This window comes from Amia ocellicauda, chromosome 8, assembly GCF_036373705.1.
Source record: "Amia ocellicauda isolate fAmiCal2 chromosome 8, fAmiCal2.hap1, whole genome shotgun sequence".
Classification (NCBI taxonomy): Eukaryota; Metazoa; Chordata; class Actinopteri; order Amiiformes; family Amiidae; genus Amia; species Amia ocellicauda.
This window is the reverse complement of record NC_089857.1, coordinates 21,908,290-21,925,288: the sequence shown is the minus strand read 5'-3', so window position 1 is coordinate 21,925,288 and position 16,999 is coordinate 21,908,290. Positions and strand designations below refer to the sequence as shown.

Genomic DNA, 16,999 nt, shown 5'->3' with positions numbered 1-16,999 from the left:
TATCAGAGCTCAAAATCCCATGCTGGGATACCACCTCCGAGGACAGATACTCCCCCTGCTGGAGCCCTAGTCCAAGTGTTTTTAATTGAATGTGCTTTTACTTGTGTTTTAACAGTTTTTAATAGAAAGATCTGTTTTAAAATACACTTGATTTTTTTGTTTTGATTGACTGGTGGTTTTGTTTTGTTTTTTGTCTAATGCATTGACCATTCTTATTCCTTTAAATTCATCAGATTGTTTTGTTTTTGCTCCTTTGATGTTCTGTCTGTTTTATCTGATGCATTTCCCGTTAATTTCAATGTATTAGACTGTTTTGTTAAATTGTTCTTTTGGCAGTTTGCCATATTGACACATTGATTGCTTTGATGCACATGTTTATTTTGAATTCACTCAGAATTTTTGTTTTTTGTATCAATTATGATTTTAATGTTAGAGATTTTAGAATGGAATTTAAAAAAAAAAAATCAAAAGCATTACAATTTTGAATGTTTTTATTTTTTGATGATGTAAAATACTAAAACTAATAAAAAAGTATTCAAGTTTTATTTTCTTTTTTTAGAAATGCTAATCTCCCATGCACAATACATTGCATAGTTTTTTCAACTTTATTTTATTATTCATATACACATGTGAAAATAAGTAATTCATGCTTTGTCTTAAAACATTGGTGAACAGAAGTGATTTACTGCAATGGTGGACCAGATTTTTAAGGGTCTATGCAATTTGCTGCAATGTTGTAGCAGAAAATATATTGATCCTGTGGGGAAAAGAAAACAAATAAATCTATGAATACATTAATATATATATAAAACATATCTCTCTCTATCTCTTACTCTCTCACTCTCTATCTATCTATCTATCTATCTATCTATCTATCTATCTATCTACCTATATATATATATATATATATATATATATATATATAGTAACACAGTGTGGGGCAGGGTTATAGAAGAAATAAGACAGATATATCCCTGCACATGTCTTTCATTTTTTGGCTGCTAGGCCTACAAACACAGAAAAAAAACTACATTGCCCACAAACCCCAGCACTCAACTTCCTGTCAGCTGACCTACTCCAGCATTCAGCTGACCCACCACCAGGAACATGTGTCTGAGGGCTGCCTGCATAAAAGGGAGGACCCAAACATTTAGTTCTTTGTCTCAAACCCATTGTGGACAGGGACAAGGAGGGCAGCTGAGTAGCAGCATAAAAACAGGAAAAGAAGAACAATGACAACGACCCTTTGACTTCTGTTTTAAAAGAACCACAGCCTCAGGGGTACTTCTCCTACTTGCAAGCACCCATACAACCTGCTTGTACCTAAATCAACCCCCCCCACTGTGCCACTATATATATATATATATATATATATATATAGTTTTTCTTAGTTTTTTTACACACCCTTCCTTTTAAACTATGGACCTTAAAAACCTCATGACAATCTTGTATTTGTCCTATTTATATATATATATATATATATACACTATTAAATGCTTTATTTAAATGTATCTCCAGGAACAGGGTTGGTCACTCCTGGCCAAGACCTTAACCTTGAACCCTCACCCTAAGCCATGGGCTAAACAGAGGCTTACCATATCCTTGACGAGTTGAGGCCGGGCCCTGTGCAGAGTCTTTAAGCTCTGAAACACATCCACCTGTCCTTCTGCCTGCAGCTGCTCCCAAACCACACTGGCCACACAGAAAAGCCCGGAACGACAGGCCCCGTCCCTGTGGGGAATCAGTCGGCATGTTACTGTGGTGTATCTGTACCTCCCCATACATCCCTTTTATCTTCATTATCTACAGTCTCCCATATATATATATATACCCCATTTGAATCCAATATGAGTTTAATTTGGAACTTAGAAGTGATTCAAAGGCAATCTTGAAGCGATACTAAATGGACAGCTTGAGAACAAGGGCTGTATAAATTACACACAGAGAAAAATACACTTTTGGACTCCTAAGGGAAGCATTTTCTCCAATGTACAAGCAAACAATCATATAAATCATATGTTACACATTTTCCATGCCGTTAAAAGGCATTATGTGTCTGTATGTGCAGACGATATACTCAATATAATTGCATAAAGACTGTTATAGTTTCCCTGCATTTAACATAGTTTTTTGTGCTGTGTTGTGTACACATTTAGACTACATTGATTATAATCAATATAGTCTAAATGTGTACACAACAACGCACAAAAAACTATGTTAAATGCAGAGAAACTATAACAGACTATATGCAATTATCCTGCTGATACATTTTAAGGTTTTTTGAGGACAAAATGAACGCAATTAAACAGAAAATGTGATTATTGCACGGAGACCATTTAGTACCATTGATGGCAAGTGTAATTAATTGAGAGCCTGGAGCAATAGTTAAAACACTGCAAACTTTGAAAGAAGTTGAATTAATGCATGTAGCCCTGCTTTGTGCAACTTAGTTTAACAAGCGTAGCAGAAGACTCGACCCTTTCAGCTCATTTAGGAAACCTAGCAGGCGAGTGGTTTTAGTCTGTATTTCAAGAGGGAGTATGAATCAGAAACTCCCAATTGCTTTCCAAATGTCAAGCCTGGCCCTTCATTATAATTGACTGGTATGAAAATGTCAGGGGATCATACACAATGGGAACCAAACGCTGTCAATCACTGTTAACACTTGCAAAACAAACATGACTGGGATCTTGTTCTCTAAACCACTATACCAGGTCAGAGACAAAGGGCTATGAGGCAGCTCATTGAGAATGAACATTGTGCAACTGCACCCCTCAGATTTGCATTTTGCATTTGTGAAGCAGTTCTGTTATTTATATATTCATTTTGCACCAAATCAGCAAAAAAACATGACATTGTATGAAACCCACAGCATATTCTTGCTGTCTGGTAAAACTATTGACTGTGGTTACTCTAATGTTTATGTGTGTGTATATATAGCACCAAAAAACATATGTACATTTCAATGTGGTGGGGAAATAGTAAAATATGTCAGTTTAGTGTCCTGTATGACTTAAAAATTCGAATTCTGTTCTAGGTGATAATCAGCACAGTATTGAGTTCACGCCATTTTGAGAACTTTTTGTTTATCACACAATAATACTCATTCTGTTTTTGCTTGAAAGATGGTGCAGAAATTACACAAATTCCAAGTTTTGCATCAGAAACCATATACATATACACTCACCTAAAGGATTATTAGGAACACCATACTAATACTGTGTTTGACCCCCTTTCGCCTTCAGAACTGCCTTAATTCTACGTGGCATTGATTCAACAAGGTGCTGAAAGCATTCTTTAGAAATGTTGGACCATATTGATAGGATAGCATCTTGCAGTTGATGGAGATTTGTGGGATGCACATCCAGGGCACGAAGCTCCCGTTCCACCACATCCCAAAGATGCTCTATTGGGTTGAGATCTGGTGACTGTGGGGGCCAGTTTAGTACAGTGAACTCATTGTCATATTCAAGAAACCAATTTGAAATGATTCGACCTTTGTGACATGGTGCATTATCCTGCTGAAAGTAGCCATCAGAGGATGGGTACATGGTGGTCATAAAGGGATGGACATGGTCAGAAACAATGCTCAGGTAGGCCGTGGCATTTAAACGATGCCCAATTGGCACTAAGGGGCCTAAAGTGTGCCAAGAAAACATCCCCCACACCATTACACCACCACCACCAGCCTGCACAGTGGTAACAAGGCATGATGGATCCATGTTCTCATTCTGTTTACGCCAAATTCTGACTCTACCATCTGAATGTCTCAACAGAAATCGAGACTCATCAGACCAGGCAACATTTTTCCAGTCTTCAACTGTCCAATTTTGGTGAGCTTGTGCAAATTGTAGCCTCTTTTTCCTATTTGTAGTGGAGATGAGTGGTACCCGGTGGGGTCTTCTGCTGTTGTAGCCCATCCGCCTCAAGGTTGTACGTGTATGCTTTGCTGCATACCTCGGTTGTAACGAGTGGTTATTTCAGTCAAAGTTGCTCTTCTATCAGCTTGAATCAGTCGGCCCATTCTCCTCTGACCTCTAGCATCAACAAGGCATTTTTGCCCACAGGACTGCCGCATACTGGATGTTTTTCCCTTTTCACACCATTCTTTGTAAATCCTAGAAATGGTTGTGTGTGAAAATCCCAGTAACTGAGCAGATTGTGAAATACTCAGACCGGCCCGTCTGGCACCAACAACCATGCCACGCTCAAAATTGCTTAAATCACCTTTCTTTCCCATTCAGACATTCAGTTTGGAGTTCAGGAGATTGTCTTGACCAGGACCACACCCCTAAATGCATTGAAGCAACTGCCATGTGATTGGTTGGTTAGATAATTGCATTAATGAGAAATTGAACAGGTGTTCCTAATAATTCTTTAGGTGAGTGTATATATATGTAAAGGCGCTCATAGTGGTTGAGATCATTATGGTGAGCTTGAGGTGTGAGGAGCTGACCTGCACATGACTACAATAGGAGAGTCTTGGCTTTGTCCTGCCTCAATACACAATCTGATGATGGTGTCTGTTGTCTTAGGCACAGTGTCTCCTTCAGGCCAGTTGTCCAGCTGGAACATGTTTATTTGCAGTGTACTCTCCATCCTCTAAAGCACACACACACACACACACACACACACACACACACACACACACGACGAGACAAAAAGAACAGGTAAGCATTCTGCTGTGATTCTGATTAACATCATTTAGTATTCGTTTTGTGCACGCATTTTAATGGTGTTGAGCACTTTTTAATGACACACATCTGGGGTCCTTGGAGACACCCATTTTACTTGTGAGGAAGAGAGATAATTGAAGCGGGTGCTGGATTTATTGCTCGTGTGCATGCATGATTGTCAGACTATTGTTTTCATCAGGATTGCTCTTTTGGAATATTAATATTTCACTGACAAACACACAAACACATAAGGCCAAGACTGCTGTGAATCAGGAGTATTAAATTCAGTCTCTCCTTCTCCTCATTTTAACAGTATTGTATTGCAGCTGACATTACTGCAGCTACTGTCCTGTAAAGCATATTTCAGTCATGAGCTCACCTGTTTGGTGTGACTGAGCTTTAGACTTCTGGAAGTGAAGCCATCCTTCTGGTCCTCCTTACAGAGACTGATACTGAAGGGCCCATGCGTACAAACTGCAGAACGGGGCCAGAATACTGGAAAAGTCTAGTTTTGACAAAACAAACAAACATAATTGTGAGAAACAGAACAACAAAAAAGCAATCTTATCATTATTCATTATAACATTGACAGCCTCTCTTATTCTCTCATTAATATTTGAATATACTGATCTTTTTACCTCATCTTTGTGCTTGGATTTGTCCATTATAACCACAGTTGAACATTTGTAGTCATAAACCAGTGACCAGAAATCAATGACTGTTGCCTTTAGAGGGAGCTGTGTGATGATAAATCTATTCTTCTTTATAAAGCCCTGAAAAGCAATTAACATTCTGTTAGAAAAATGTCTCAAACAGAGAGGCGTCACAATCTGGAACAACATCCCCAGCGATGTGGTAGAAGCTGAAAGTTAGGGAACATTTAAAAATAGACTGGATATGATCCTTGGATCACTCAGTTATTAATGGACACCAAACGAGCACGATGGGTCGAATGGCCTCCTCTCACTTGTAAACTTCCTTATGTTCTTATCTTGAACCTGACCATTACAAACACTGATCTAAGCAATAGCCATTGTTGTTATGCTTTGGCCTAGAGATCACACCCCCTAGATCCCAAGCAATCTCGTGAGAGTTCGCCTAGCTCAGTTTCACCTCTTTAACCCCCTGCTTCCAAACCAGCCACCCCCTGAATCACTCACTCCAAGACTGAATTGGAGTTGTGAACTTCTGCAATGTTGTAATAGCAATGTTATAAGTGAAGAGGTATTGACTCACATCTGCAAACACTGCATTGATGTAACCTGGAGACCCGTCAGGACCAGTGACAGACATAAGAGGGCAACGAACGTCATCGGCTGGGGAAGAGGAAGTGGTCAGAACCACACAACTTTTATCTCTTTATCATCAACAAGGTCTAGAAATGGCCAAAAATATTGATAGTCTTGCTTGAAATACAGATGTGCAAAAAACAACAGAAGAGACAATGCTAAAGTTTGCAGCCTTGACCAGATAATGGCCATAATTCACCAGCAAAACCTCAAAACTCACAATAGTGATGCACTAGTGTATCTGTGTCGGGTAACTTAGCTCTAGGTCTCATGCAGGTGGTCACACAGAAGACTATTAGTAAAATACCACATTGACATGACAAGTCCAATCTGAGTTTATGTTGAACAGGACATTTGTATGTTTGTATGTATGTATTTAGGTATTATTTATCACCCTTAGTTTTATTAAAAAATAAGTAATTTAAGATCAGTTCATACTAATTACTGTTTCCTGTTCACCAGTCAAAGTCTCAGTCAAAATATTTATGCTTGAACAGCATACTGATTTGAAATGAAGGAACCTCATTTCTATGCCACCTTTCATAAAAACGAATCAATCAGTAATTTACTGCCTAATAATAGCGACCAAGGCAACCATCACACTCTGAAGCGCTGCCAATATTAACAAGCAAAATTAAGCTGTCATAATTACAAATCTGCTGGAAAAGATGTTTATTAAAAATAGGCCATAATTACATGCAAATCACTCATTAGTAATACCTGCTCGCTTCATTTAGCCAAAAATCTGGAACAAAAATGATATCCTGCTTGTTAGAAAACATTCAATCTGTCCAAATATCACATTAATGTATCCATTTCAAAATGATTTTAGCCGATTTTACTAAAACATGAGGAATATTTGGAAAGTGGGAATTATGATAATATTATCATTTTAAAAATAGCGTTAGTTTTGTACATGGGAACTTATGCAAATGCATTTGAATTTTCTCAGTGAATTGTTCACTACAGCGTGGGATACAACACATACCAAATGTCCCAATGTGTGCATAGACACATGGACAGTTACTTGTCTATTGCGACCATTGGTTTTAGCATCTCAAAATGGCTAAGCAAAGAAGAAAGACAGAAAACCATTGGCATGCTGCACGATCTTAACATATATAGCATATATGCAATGGCACACTTTATGTCAACAGAAGTAGCAGATAGAAATCAGTGAACAGAGAACACAGCTATAGAAATTGACACATAAGTGGTGTGGTTCTCAGCTGGCAATATGTACAGGCAGAAAACAGGAAATGAGAAAGAAGGAACTAAAACAGACATCCAAAATAAAGCTGCTGATAAAAATGGAGAGCTGTGCTGATTGGAACTCAACTTTCTTCAGCATGTTGTGTTTTTCACACCTGGTAAAATGCTGATGTCCCTGTTCTTGGATTGATTAGTAGGTTTCAGGGCCGTGCAGTGTGGGGCGGCCAAGTGCAGAGCTGATAACCTTTTCAATGCCTGCGAAATAAACACAACAGAATGCATTTTGATTCTAAGTAAAAGTTTTGTCTTGGGAACATGTTACCAATTACAAAGTGTCACAACGCCCTGTTTATAGTGCCTTCCTGATTATTCAAGTGACATTTTACTGGGTCTGTTTGAATGAGATTGAATAAGCTTCAACAGTTTTTATATACTTGCCCTTTCAGAACTGCCAAACTGGTGCTTCAGTATGAAGTAAATACATATAAATAAATGCAGCATTTATGACCTGCTCCTTTACCTGCATCTCTGTCTCGTATCCTGTCAAGGGGGAGTGAGGCCTCTGTTTCTGTCGCTCCCTGACCTGCTGGTGAATTTCTGAGGCAGGGAACTGGGTGTCACTGCACAACAAAGCCTCCAGCAGAACATCATAGACCAACATGTACTGTCTCTGGGGGAGAGTGTGAATGCAAAAACAGAAGAGAAAAAATGTGGTGGCAGAAATAAATATTAAAAGGAGGACAGAGGGGAAGAGGTATTGAGGCGTGAAGATGAGTAGAATAGGATTGGTAAGAGAAAAAAGAGTAAGAGTTGGAGTCATTAAAGATCAGATTGAGAAGGAATGGAGGGGGGCAGAGCGAGTGATAGAGGGAAGGGAAGAGGAGATCAGAATTGTTTGTCTAAACACAAAATATACTTTAGACAGAATCAAGGTGACTGACCCTTATGAAACAAATATATATTTTTCATATTTTATATGTATATTTCCAATATATTGGATGCATTTTAAGTCTATTTTAGATTACATTTATTTAATAAGTTGAAAATATTTGGTGAGGTTAATTTCTACAATATATTGTCAACCAGTAAAATATAAATATGGATTTCAGACTAAAACAGATGTAAAATATACGCCAATACAGTGGAATCGCATTTTACATGGGAGTTCAGTTCCAATGTCAGTGCATAAGGGGAAAATTGCATATAGTCAAAAATACCCTTGAAAATCCCTTAAATCGCCCATAAAGTGCAGTAAACATAGTTTTGTGTATACAACACTGTATAGTAATATGTATGTATGTATGTATAATGTATGCAGTTATGTACAATATATAATAAAGGATACATTTGCAAATATAATTTTATAGCATTATTAATTACATAGAGAGGGAGAGAGAGAGAGAGAGAGAGAGAGAGAGAGAGAGAGAGAGAGAGAGAGAGAGAGAGAGAGATGGAAGAATTAAATAATAAAACAGGAAAACAGTAAACCGACTAAGGGAACAGCAGATTGACACTCAGTACCGGGCAGACGCTCATTGAGAGGAACTATTTAAAAAAAAAAATCGTTTGTTTTTGTTTTTTGCCGAGGGCATATAGTTGAATTTTCATAAGTTAAATGTGACACAAAGGTGGACATAGAGGGAGAGATGGAAGACAGATATGTGGCATGGAGATAGGATGAAAAAAACTGGAAAAGGAAAGTGAGAAAGAAAGCCTTGAGGGTCGGGTGGAAGTGGGTGAAGGGAGACGTGGGAAAGCCAGGTGAGGGGGATTCGTTGCTGACCTCGTTCTGCACCATGCCGTCCCTGCTCCGCCTCATGTTGGAGACACACTGGGACACATTCACACTGTGTCCTCTCTCAGCCGTGGCCAGCAACTGGTGGACAGCAATGAAGGTACCTGTGCGTCCAATCCCTGCACTGCAACCAGGGAGGGTGAGCTGAAAAATCGACCTCCTCTCACCACGATTTGCTCAACTTTTTTTTAGCACTAATCTAAAACCATAGATGACTACATACATGGAATTAATGGGAAAATGTGTCATCTGAACAAACGGGTAATTATTTGTTTCATACTGAGGAAAGCAAAGCCCATGTGAACATTAGACATGTTTTCTCTAGATCTATTAAAAACCTCACTAAAATACAGTCTTAGTTTCAGTTTTTTATTATTTCTGTAGCAATGCAAATAGACATAAGTTATGTTAACCTAATTTCCTGAACCTCTGCTAGGTCTGATGAACAGCTAAAATAAGCCCCTAAGATGGATGGTTTTGAATGGTTGGTCATAGACCTGTCAGTGTACTTTGTCTGGCAACTAAATAACTTTTCACTTTATTTCAATTAACAACTTCCAAAATAACCATCCATATAGACTGCTATTAAACATTTGCATTCCTTTTCGCTTCTTTGCTTCCTAGCATTCAGCTTCAGGGTTTTTAATATAACATAATTACAACTCTTATGGAGAAAATAAATAAATAAAATAAAAAAGGCAATGTTCCAGCACATTGACAGGACATTTTTAATTACAGCATTTGTGAATAAGCTCCAAGCACATTGAGTTATATATTGTCGTGAAATTAAAGCTTCTGCTAAGGCAACAACTGTGAGTTTCATTCAGCATCTGTGCTATATTTGGCCCAGAGGAATAGGTTTAAGTATAACCTTTCATAAACCAAAAAGGTATTGATATATAAAATTATCCCTTTATTAATCTATACAATATTAAATGTATTCTATGCATGTAGTCTTGAACATTCCCATAGTTTCCCGCCCCAATTTGATTTTTGTTTCTGTTATTAGTTATGTAAAGAAAAAAATCCAGTCCAATTTTGAATGCAAATCTGATAAAAGCAATGGAAATAACTCACTTTTGATATGCTGAAGTGTTATTATGGTGTTATTCTTAAAATGTCTTACCTGCAGTGGACCACTATTGGCCCAGAGGTATCCATCATCCACCTGTTAGTTTGTCTGATGAGGCGAAGAAGACTTAGTGGTTGTTTAGGTGTTCCATGATCAGGCCACACCGTGTAATGAAACTGTCTGACAGATCTGTGTTTACAACCTCCGACCTTGAAGAACAGACACAATAAGAAACACCTACATTGAAAGCACAAGGTATGTAAGGTATGTAATATATGGATTGAAGGAATTTCTTCTACTGTGTTTATTTACACCCACCCCGTTTGCCTGATTTCAGTCCATTTACCTCTTGTAGTCCGAAGACCCGTGTCGTCACCTCCGAGTCTATCGTTTGGGCTTGCAGTGTAACCTGGATATCACCATAGACCTGCAACTCATCCGGCCAGTATTTCTCACACTTGGTCTGCCGAAATGGACACACATACGTACAAACCTGAATTATGCAAGACTGTAAGGATTTCTACAAATGACGCGTCTCTCTTTTGATCATATCCTCTGTGCGTGTGCAGCGCCTCACCGACTGGATTTAGGGCTGTTATTAGTGGGGCCCTGTGTTCAAAGACACGGTTTAGCTAATCTGTGCACATTGAGTGTGAGCAGAACCCTGCTGTCATCCTGAAGACAGAGAAGCGAGAATATCGAACAACCCAATTTCTGGTACATGCACCTGTCACTCTGGAATGATGGAGAGAAAGAAATATGGAGGGTGCAAATTGGTGTTGAAATACCTTTCTGTGTCTGGCTGTCTGTCGTACATAGAAACGAGGGCACGTTCTATTGCACAGCAAATTCCAAGTTTAGCGTACAAAACCATGGGTGTGTGGTGCTTTTTGAAGTCGATTACAGGGTAGTGGAATCTAAAAAGGTGGGTGCACTGCCCTAGCACAGATCAATACCCAACTCACCCAACCTAACTCATATGCCAACATGACATTTGATGTGATATGTTGGAGTTTGATATCCATAGCACTTACATGTTTTGACAATTTACTGATACCCATCATTAGGGTAGTGTCGTGGAGAAAATGGGCTTAAAAGCTCCACAGGGAGAGCACATTAGCGGTTATTTACATATAATGAATCAATCTCTATGCCTTGTCCTGACGGTCGCCTAGCAGAATGTATGATTTATCCAAAATAGAAAGCAATTTGTTGCAGATTTATTAAGGTGTCTTGTTGAATAAAACCATTTGAAAGCTCTGTATCGTCTCTCTACGGAAAACGACCTGAATGGAGTGTACTGACAAAAATTCTGCAAGGAAAGCGATAGTAATGGATTAAAGCAGCCAACAGTTGTGTTATCCTAATAGCATTAAATCAAAATAATGAATCTGCTGTATAATACATAACTGGAGCCAAAGTATTTACCGACTTTATAAATGTCAATAAGATGGACTTAGTTTTCACCTTATTCCCTTCAATCACACCTGTAAGCATCACAATAATGGAGGTTTTCTGCTGCCACACCATCCTCCAGAAATCTGCAACTGTGTTGGGGAGAGGACCTGAAAAAAGCATCGGAGACAGCAACCAACAAGTGACTAATGGTGATCTGGAAAGCTTTTATATTGTTTCTAATTAAATTTTTAAAGCGATATGGTACATTGGTTAATTAATTTATGAGGAACTGACTAAGCAGGATAAAAAGGATGTAGCAAGCATTTCCCTTTTTTCAGTATGAGAACAGTCATGAAAAGGAGACAGCAGCCAGTAGCAAGGGCTAAAGAGATTAATAACAGCAGGCTAGGAATTAAATCCTCAAACACACAGCACAGTCATGTGATTTATGAAAAAATACCTTGAGTTGCAATGTAGCAGTTTGGCTTCTCCAGTCCCTGTAATAAACAGAGATGTTTTGTTCCATATGTAACACATTCTGTTAATATATAAAAAACAACAACAAAAACACAAGTATCTCCAGTTCTCACTTACACCTATGTAGCTTGCATTGATATAATTACATCCAGGATCATTTAAAGATGAAGTCAGAATGACCCGCGAAGCATCGTCTAGGTAACAAATCGAAACAAAAAAACTGTCAGTTTATATTTTTAAAATATTGTTTCAGTACCACACAATAGCTAACAACACAATGTATTTTTTAAATCAAACTTACATTCCATGGGATTATGAGATCAAACAAGTTGCTGTTATTTATTTATTTATGTGTTTTTTGTTTGTTTATATATTTCTTAGGACAAACATAATCTTAATAGCAGTGTGTGTTAAAAATAAAGGAACTCCTGAATTACACAATCTTAAATGTGTCTGACACGTTGGCTTAAAGCTCATGATTGATGCTGAAATATGCTGAGTGTGTCATTTACTAATATCTCCTTTAGCTACTTCCCCAGCAACTGACACTGGCATTGGCATCTGCAAGACACAGCTCTCACAGCTGCACACTGACATATTGAATGCGGGACCACCTGGCTCAGAAGTATAAGAATAGGATATGAACAAAAAGTATATATAAAGGCAAATTAATTAAATTAATGTGTCTATCCCTGGTGATTTAAAAACACTATATCTAAAACAGTGCTTGGATAGTAATAGGCATTATAAAAATATAAAAGTAATTATCTATCTTTTTAGCTTTAGTTCTGTTATGCAGATGAGTCTATGTTGCAAAAACAAGTTGATTGTTAATGATTCTCTGTGTTAAAGCAACAGATCTGCTACTCATTGTCACGACCCCCACAGGAAGTGGTAAAGCGTGCTTTATTTTTAAAGGACTGTTATTGTTCTTGGAAGGATACCAGTACTATACGTATTCGTCTTTAAAGATTTCCTGCATGCTGTATATCTGGGAACCTTTAAGAAATGTTGTAACATTGATAGAGTACACATAAAGGCAATCATTTACAAATGGCCTCTTCCCATAGTACACAGCATGTCATGAACAAAGCTGTGTGTTTCAACTCACAAGGAACAGAGTTTCTGTAACGGTTCTTTGCTTTGTTAGACAGCTCCTTAGCAGCATCGCAGGTACCAGAGCAGTTCTTGGGTAAGCTCTAGAGAGGAAACATTCAAATTAGAATAAGATGAGTTTATAAAAGTTATTCTTGGTATTCAAATAAAAGCTATAAATAGCAACCAGAGAAAAAATGCAAGCCTAATTGAGGACTCAATATGAAATGAGACTCAGTAATTATAGTGTATATCTTTACCATATATATATATAGAAAGAGAGAGAGCGAGAGATACATACATACATACATACATACATACATACATACATAACCTATTAAATCCAGTTTAATATTTAATTCTATTTCTATGTAATGTATTTGTTCTGCAGTCTGAATGTATGTCCAAGTTCTCAAATGCATACACAAAATAATAAGATTTTAAAAGCATTTTCATCAAAAATGATCATAAACATATTCTGCATTTCAGTATTTATTAAAGAGTAAAGGTAAAAATTTAGTAAGACATAAGGCTTCAAGAACAATACTGACAACCTATGTGTTTTCCTAATGTAACTAACTAACTACTGGTAACTTAAAACATACATGTCATAAAGTGATTCAAGATGATAAAGAATGAGAAATTGAACCCTTTCGAATGTTTTACTCTTTTAGAGTTTGTGCAAGAAAGAGACATCCAGGACAGCATGCTGCTTCAATACTGCCTGGCGAGGGTGGAGAGTGAATTGAATAGGATTCTGACTTACAGTTACAGTAAATAGATTGAAGGAGAGGCAATATATTCAAGAAGTTCGAGGAATTCTGAGAATTGCATTGTGCCAGGCGGAGCTAGTTAGGTGTCGATTGGTGGCAGTTAGGCAAAAGGTACAAAAGCTGTGCTGTTTCTCGTTTACAAAAATGTCAAGCAGTTGACAAACACCAAGAGACGTTTTAGGGCACCAACAACTTGCTAAATTTAGAAGCATGTGGCTACTACAGCAGAATGATTCCCTTCCTGAATTAACTCATCGAAAAAGATTTACTCTGTGAACGTTGTCAGCATGTTGAAGTCCTAGAGATCAGAGTCTGTGATCTTGAGGCTCAGCTTGTTGATCTGCGCTGTATTAGTGATATGGAAGAATTGGTCAATCAGCCCATTAGAGAGATGGTGTCCACGCCAAAACCTAGGAGAGTTGAGACCTTAGAGCAGGAAAGTGTAGAGAACTGCTGGGTTACTGTTGAGCAGTGGAGCACCACTGTGCCCACTTCCCCTAAGAACAGGGAGGTAGTTATAGTAGGATACTCGTTTCTTAGAGGCTTAGATCACACAGTGTGTTCTAGTGATAAGGAGACCTGCATGGTATCTAAAGTTTTAAGAGTTAGGTCTAAACAGAAGGGGGGCTAATGCATTGGGAGAGCATATGTGCAGAGTAGTTGAGAATCTTTTAAACTAGGGACCAGGTGGGCAGGGAGCTCTGACAATGGGAGATGTTCCACTAAGGAAAGAAAACCAAGGGAAACTGCTAGTAGGAAATGTTTGTAAGATGATAGACCTTGAAGCCACAGTGCTGGCGTGTGACTATGATGTTGTAGGAGTGACTGAAACATGGCTTACAGAAAATGATGGGGATGAATACAAGTTCAAAGAATACATATAGTTTAGGAGAAACAGGCAAAATCAAAGAGGTGGTGGGTTCGCATTATATGTCAGAAATGACATTGTGGCAGAAGAACTCAAATTAGATCCTAGTAGCAAAACAGAATCGTTGTGGGTTCAACTTTTGAATAAAAGATCTGCAGGAGTAGTGGTAGGAGTGTGTTACAGACCACCCAACTCAGATATTCAGCAAGATGTTGCATTGCACAATGTAATCAGGACTGCATGTAGCAAGGATGTGACTGTTATAATGGGGATTTCAATTTCCCAAACATAGACTGGGAAAGCCCAGTGGGGACTACAGAAGCAGAAATAGAAATGGTTTGTCAGGGAACCAACCAGAGAGAGTGCATGCATTGACTTGATCTTTTCAAATGACCAATATAGAGTCAGAGGGACACTAGTTAGAGAACCAATGGCAAACTGTGATCACAATATGGTGTTGTTTGAGGCATTCTTTCAAAAAACAAGGACCAAGTCTAAAACAATGGTCTACAATTTTAGAAAAACAAATCTTGAAGGTATAAGGCGGCACTTAGAAGAGGTAGACTGGAGCACACTGGATACAGATTCAGTTGAAAATGGATGGTTATATTTTAAAAATATACTACTTGAGGCTCAGGAGAAATTTATACAAAACCAGTACTAGGGCCTTTGCTTTTTCTAATCTATATTAATGATCTGGACTCTGGGATAGTTAGCAAAGTTGTCAAATTTGCAGATGATACTAAGATAGGTGGCTATTCAAAGGGCCTTAGATAACATTCAGTTGTGGGCCGACACCTGGCTGATGAAATTCAATGTGGACAAGTGCAAGGTATTACATGCAGGTAACAAAAATGTCCACTATAATTACACTATGGGAGGAATAGAAGTAGATGAAGTAACGCATGAGAAAGACCTAGGAGTCTATGTGGACTCCTCACTTTCTACATCCAAAAATGTGGGGAAGCAATAAAAAAGGCAAACAGGATGTTAGGGTATATTGTCAATAGTGTAGAATTGAGAACAAGGGCAGTGATGTTCAGACTGTACAATGCACTAGATAGAGCTCATCTGGATACTGTGTGCAGTTCTGGGCTCCACACTTCAAGAAAGATATCGCTGCTCTAGAGGCAGTTCAGAGGAGAGCAACCAGACTCATTCCAGGTCTGAAGGGAATGTCCTACTGAGAGACTGAGGGAACTGAACCTTTTCACCCTGGAACAGAGGAGACTACGTGGGGACTTGATTCAAGTCTTCAAAATCAAGGCATCAACCACATCAAACCAGGAAATTGGGCTTCAAGGCATTCAAGACAGAAAACAGTAGACACTTCTTCAGACAAAGTTATCACAATCTTGAACAAACTCCCCAGTGATGTGGTTGAAGACAACAATTTGGGAAAATTCAAATAAAGACAGGACCTGATCCTTGGATCACTAAGTTATTAATGGACACCAAACCAGCAAGATGGGTCGAATGGCCTCCTCTCGTTTGTAAACTTTCTTATGTTCTTATATTTTTACAGTACCAATGGAGCCATATCTAAGGTTACTACCTTGAACTCTTTGGTAAGGCCGTGTTCCTCCTCACTGTGCTCTCCTCTCCAGGCCTCCTGCTTTAGACGGAGCATGTGTTGTAGAATCTCCTCTGCTGGGTCCTGCTTGTCTGACAAATCGGCACCATCAAGAGGGCCTCGGAGGGAAGCAGGACTCATTTTAACATTGTTTATATAGATATGATTTTCAATATGATGAATAACTGAAGGACATTAGTGAAATTTGGAGTTATCTTTCAAAGCACTGCCCAAGGGGGAGGGGTTTCTGCACACTGCCATAGGAACCCTATCAAAACGTCACGCTATCAAAGCTGCCATTGGCCCCTGTGCTCGTCACTCAGAACAGGTCCCCTCCCACATCCTGTTCCATAAAACGTGACATCAATGCAGGTTCTTCCTCTGATGCCACTTCGCCTGGACCCGAGAATGTGAGCTCTCTGTGTCTTGTCCGTGCATTAGACTTATTGTTGTTAACAATTATTGTTATTCTGTTGGTTGGCTTCACAGCTGTGCTGTCACCACCACTTATCACTGTGACTATTTGTATTGTTTAGTTATTATTAATAGCTAATCCAACTCTGTTCCATCCGCGCTCCGGGGCTCTGGTGCACTTCGGTTTCAGTTTCGGGTCAGTTTCAGTTACAAATAGTACACTTTAAAAATAATAGTCGAGTTTATATAGTACCTTATATATTCCGTCTGCTTGCTGTGTTGTTTTTATGTCCACAGGGCTTTTTCCTCCACAGCAGGAGTGCTAGCAGAGGCAGTAAAATCCGAGAAGCGAGCAAT

At 38.6% G+C, this 16,999-nt stretch overlaps 1 protein-coding gene across 1 annotated transcript in view; it reads right to left on the bottom strand.

Moving 5' to 3' along the window:
• Positions 1-504: 504 nt before the first annotated feature.
• Positions 505-16,999, bottom strand: part of LOC136754664 (receptor-type tyrosine-protein phosphatase epsilon) — a 29,663-nt gene continuing 13,168 nt past the window's right edge. The window contains exons 11-26 of the mRNA XM_066710694.1: positions 16,211-16,347; positions 13,031-13,118; positions 12,037-12,113; positions 11,903-11,939; positions 11,512-11,609; positions 10,391-10,507; positions 10,099-10,253; positions 8,961-9,096; positions 7,698-7,847; positions 7,333-7,432; positions 5,913-5,992; positions 5,315-5,449; positions 5,056-5,181; positions 4,457-4,602; positions 1,596-1,731; positions 505-757 (exon numbers count right to left, since the gene is read on the bottom strand). Coding sequence (XP_066566791.1) covers positions 707-757; positions 1,596-1,731; positions 4,457-4,602; positions 5,056-5,181; positions 5,315-5,449; positions 5,913-5,992; positions 7,333-7,432; positions 7,698-7,847; positions 8,961-9,096; positions 10,099-10,253; positions 10,391-10,507; positions 11,512-11,609; positions 11,903-11,939; positions 12,037-12,113; positions 13,031-13,118; positions 16,211-16,347 — 1,769 coding nt within the window. The 3' untranslated portion in view covers positions 505-706. The remainder of the gene's footprint in view (positions 758-1,595; positions 1,732-4,456; positions 4,603-5,055; positions 5,182-5,314; positions 5,450-5,912; positions 5,993-7,332; positions 7,433-7,697; positions 7,848-8,960; positions 9,097-10,098; positions 10,254-10,390; positions 10,508-11,511; positions 11,610-11,902; positions 11,940-12,036; positions 12,114-13,030; positions 13,119-16,210; positions 16,348-16,999) is intronic.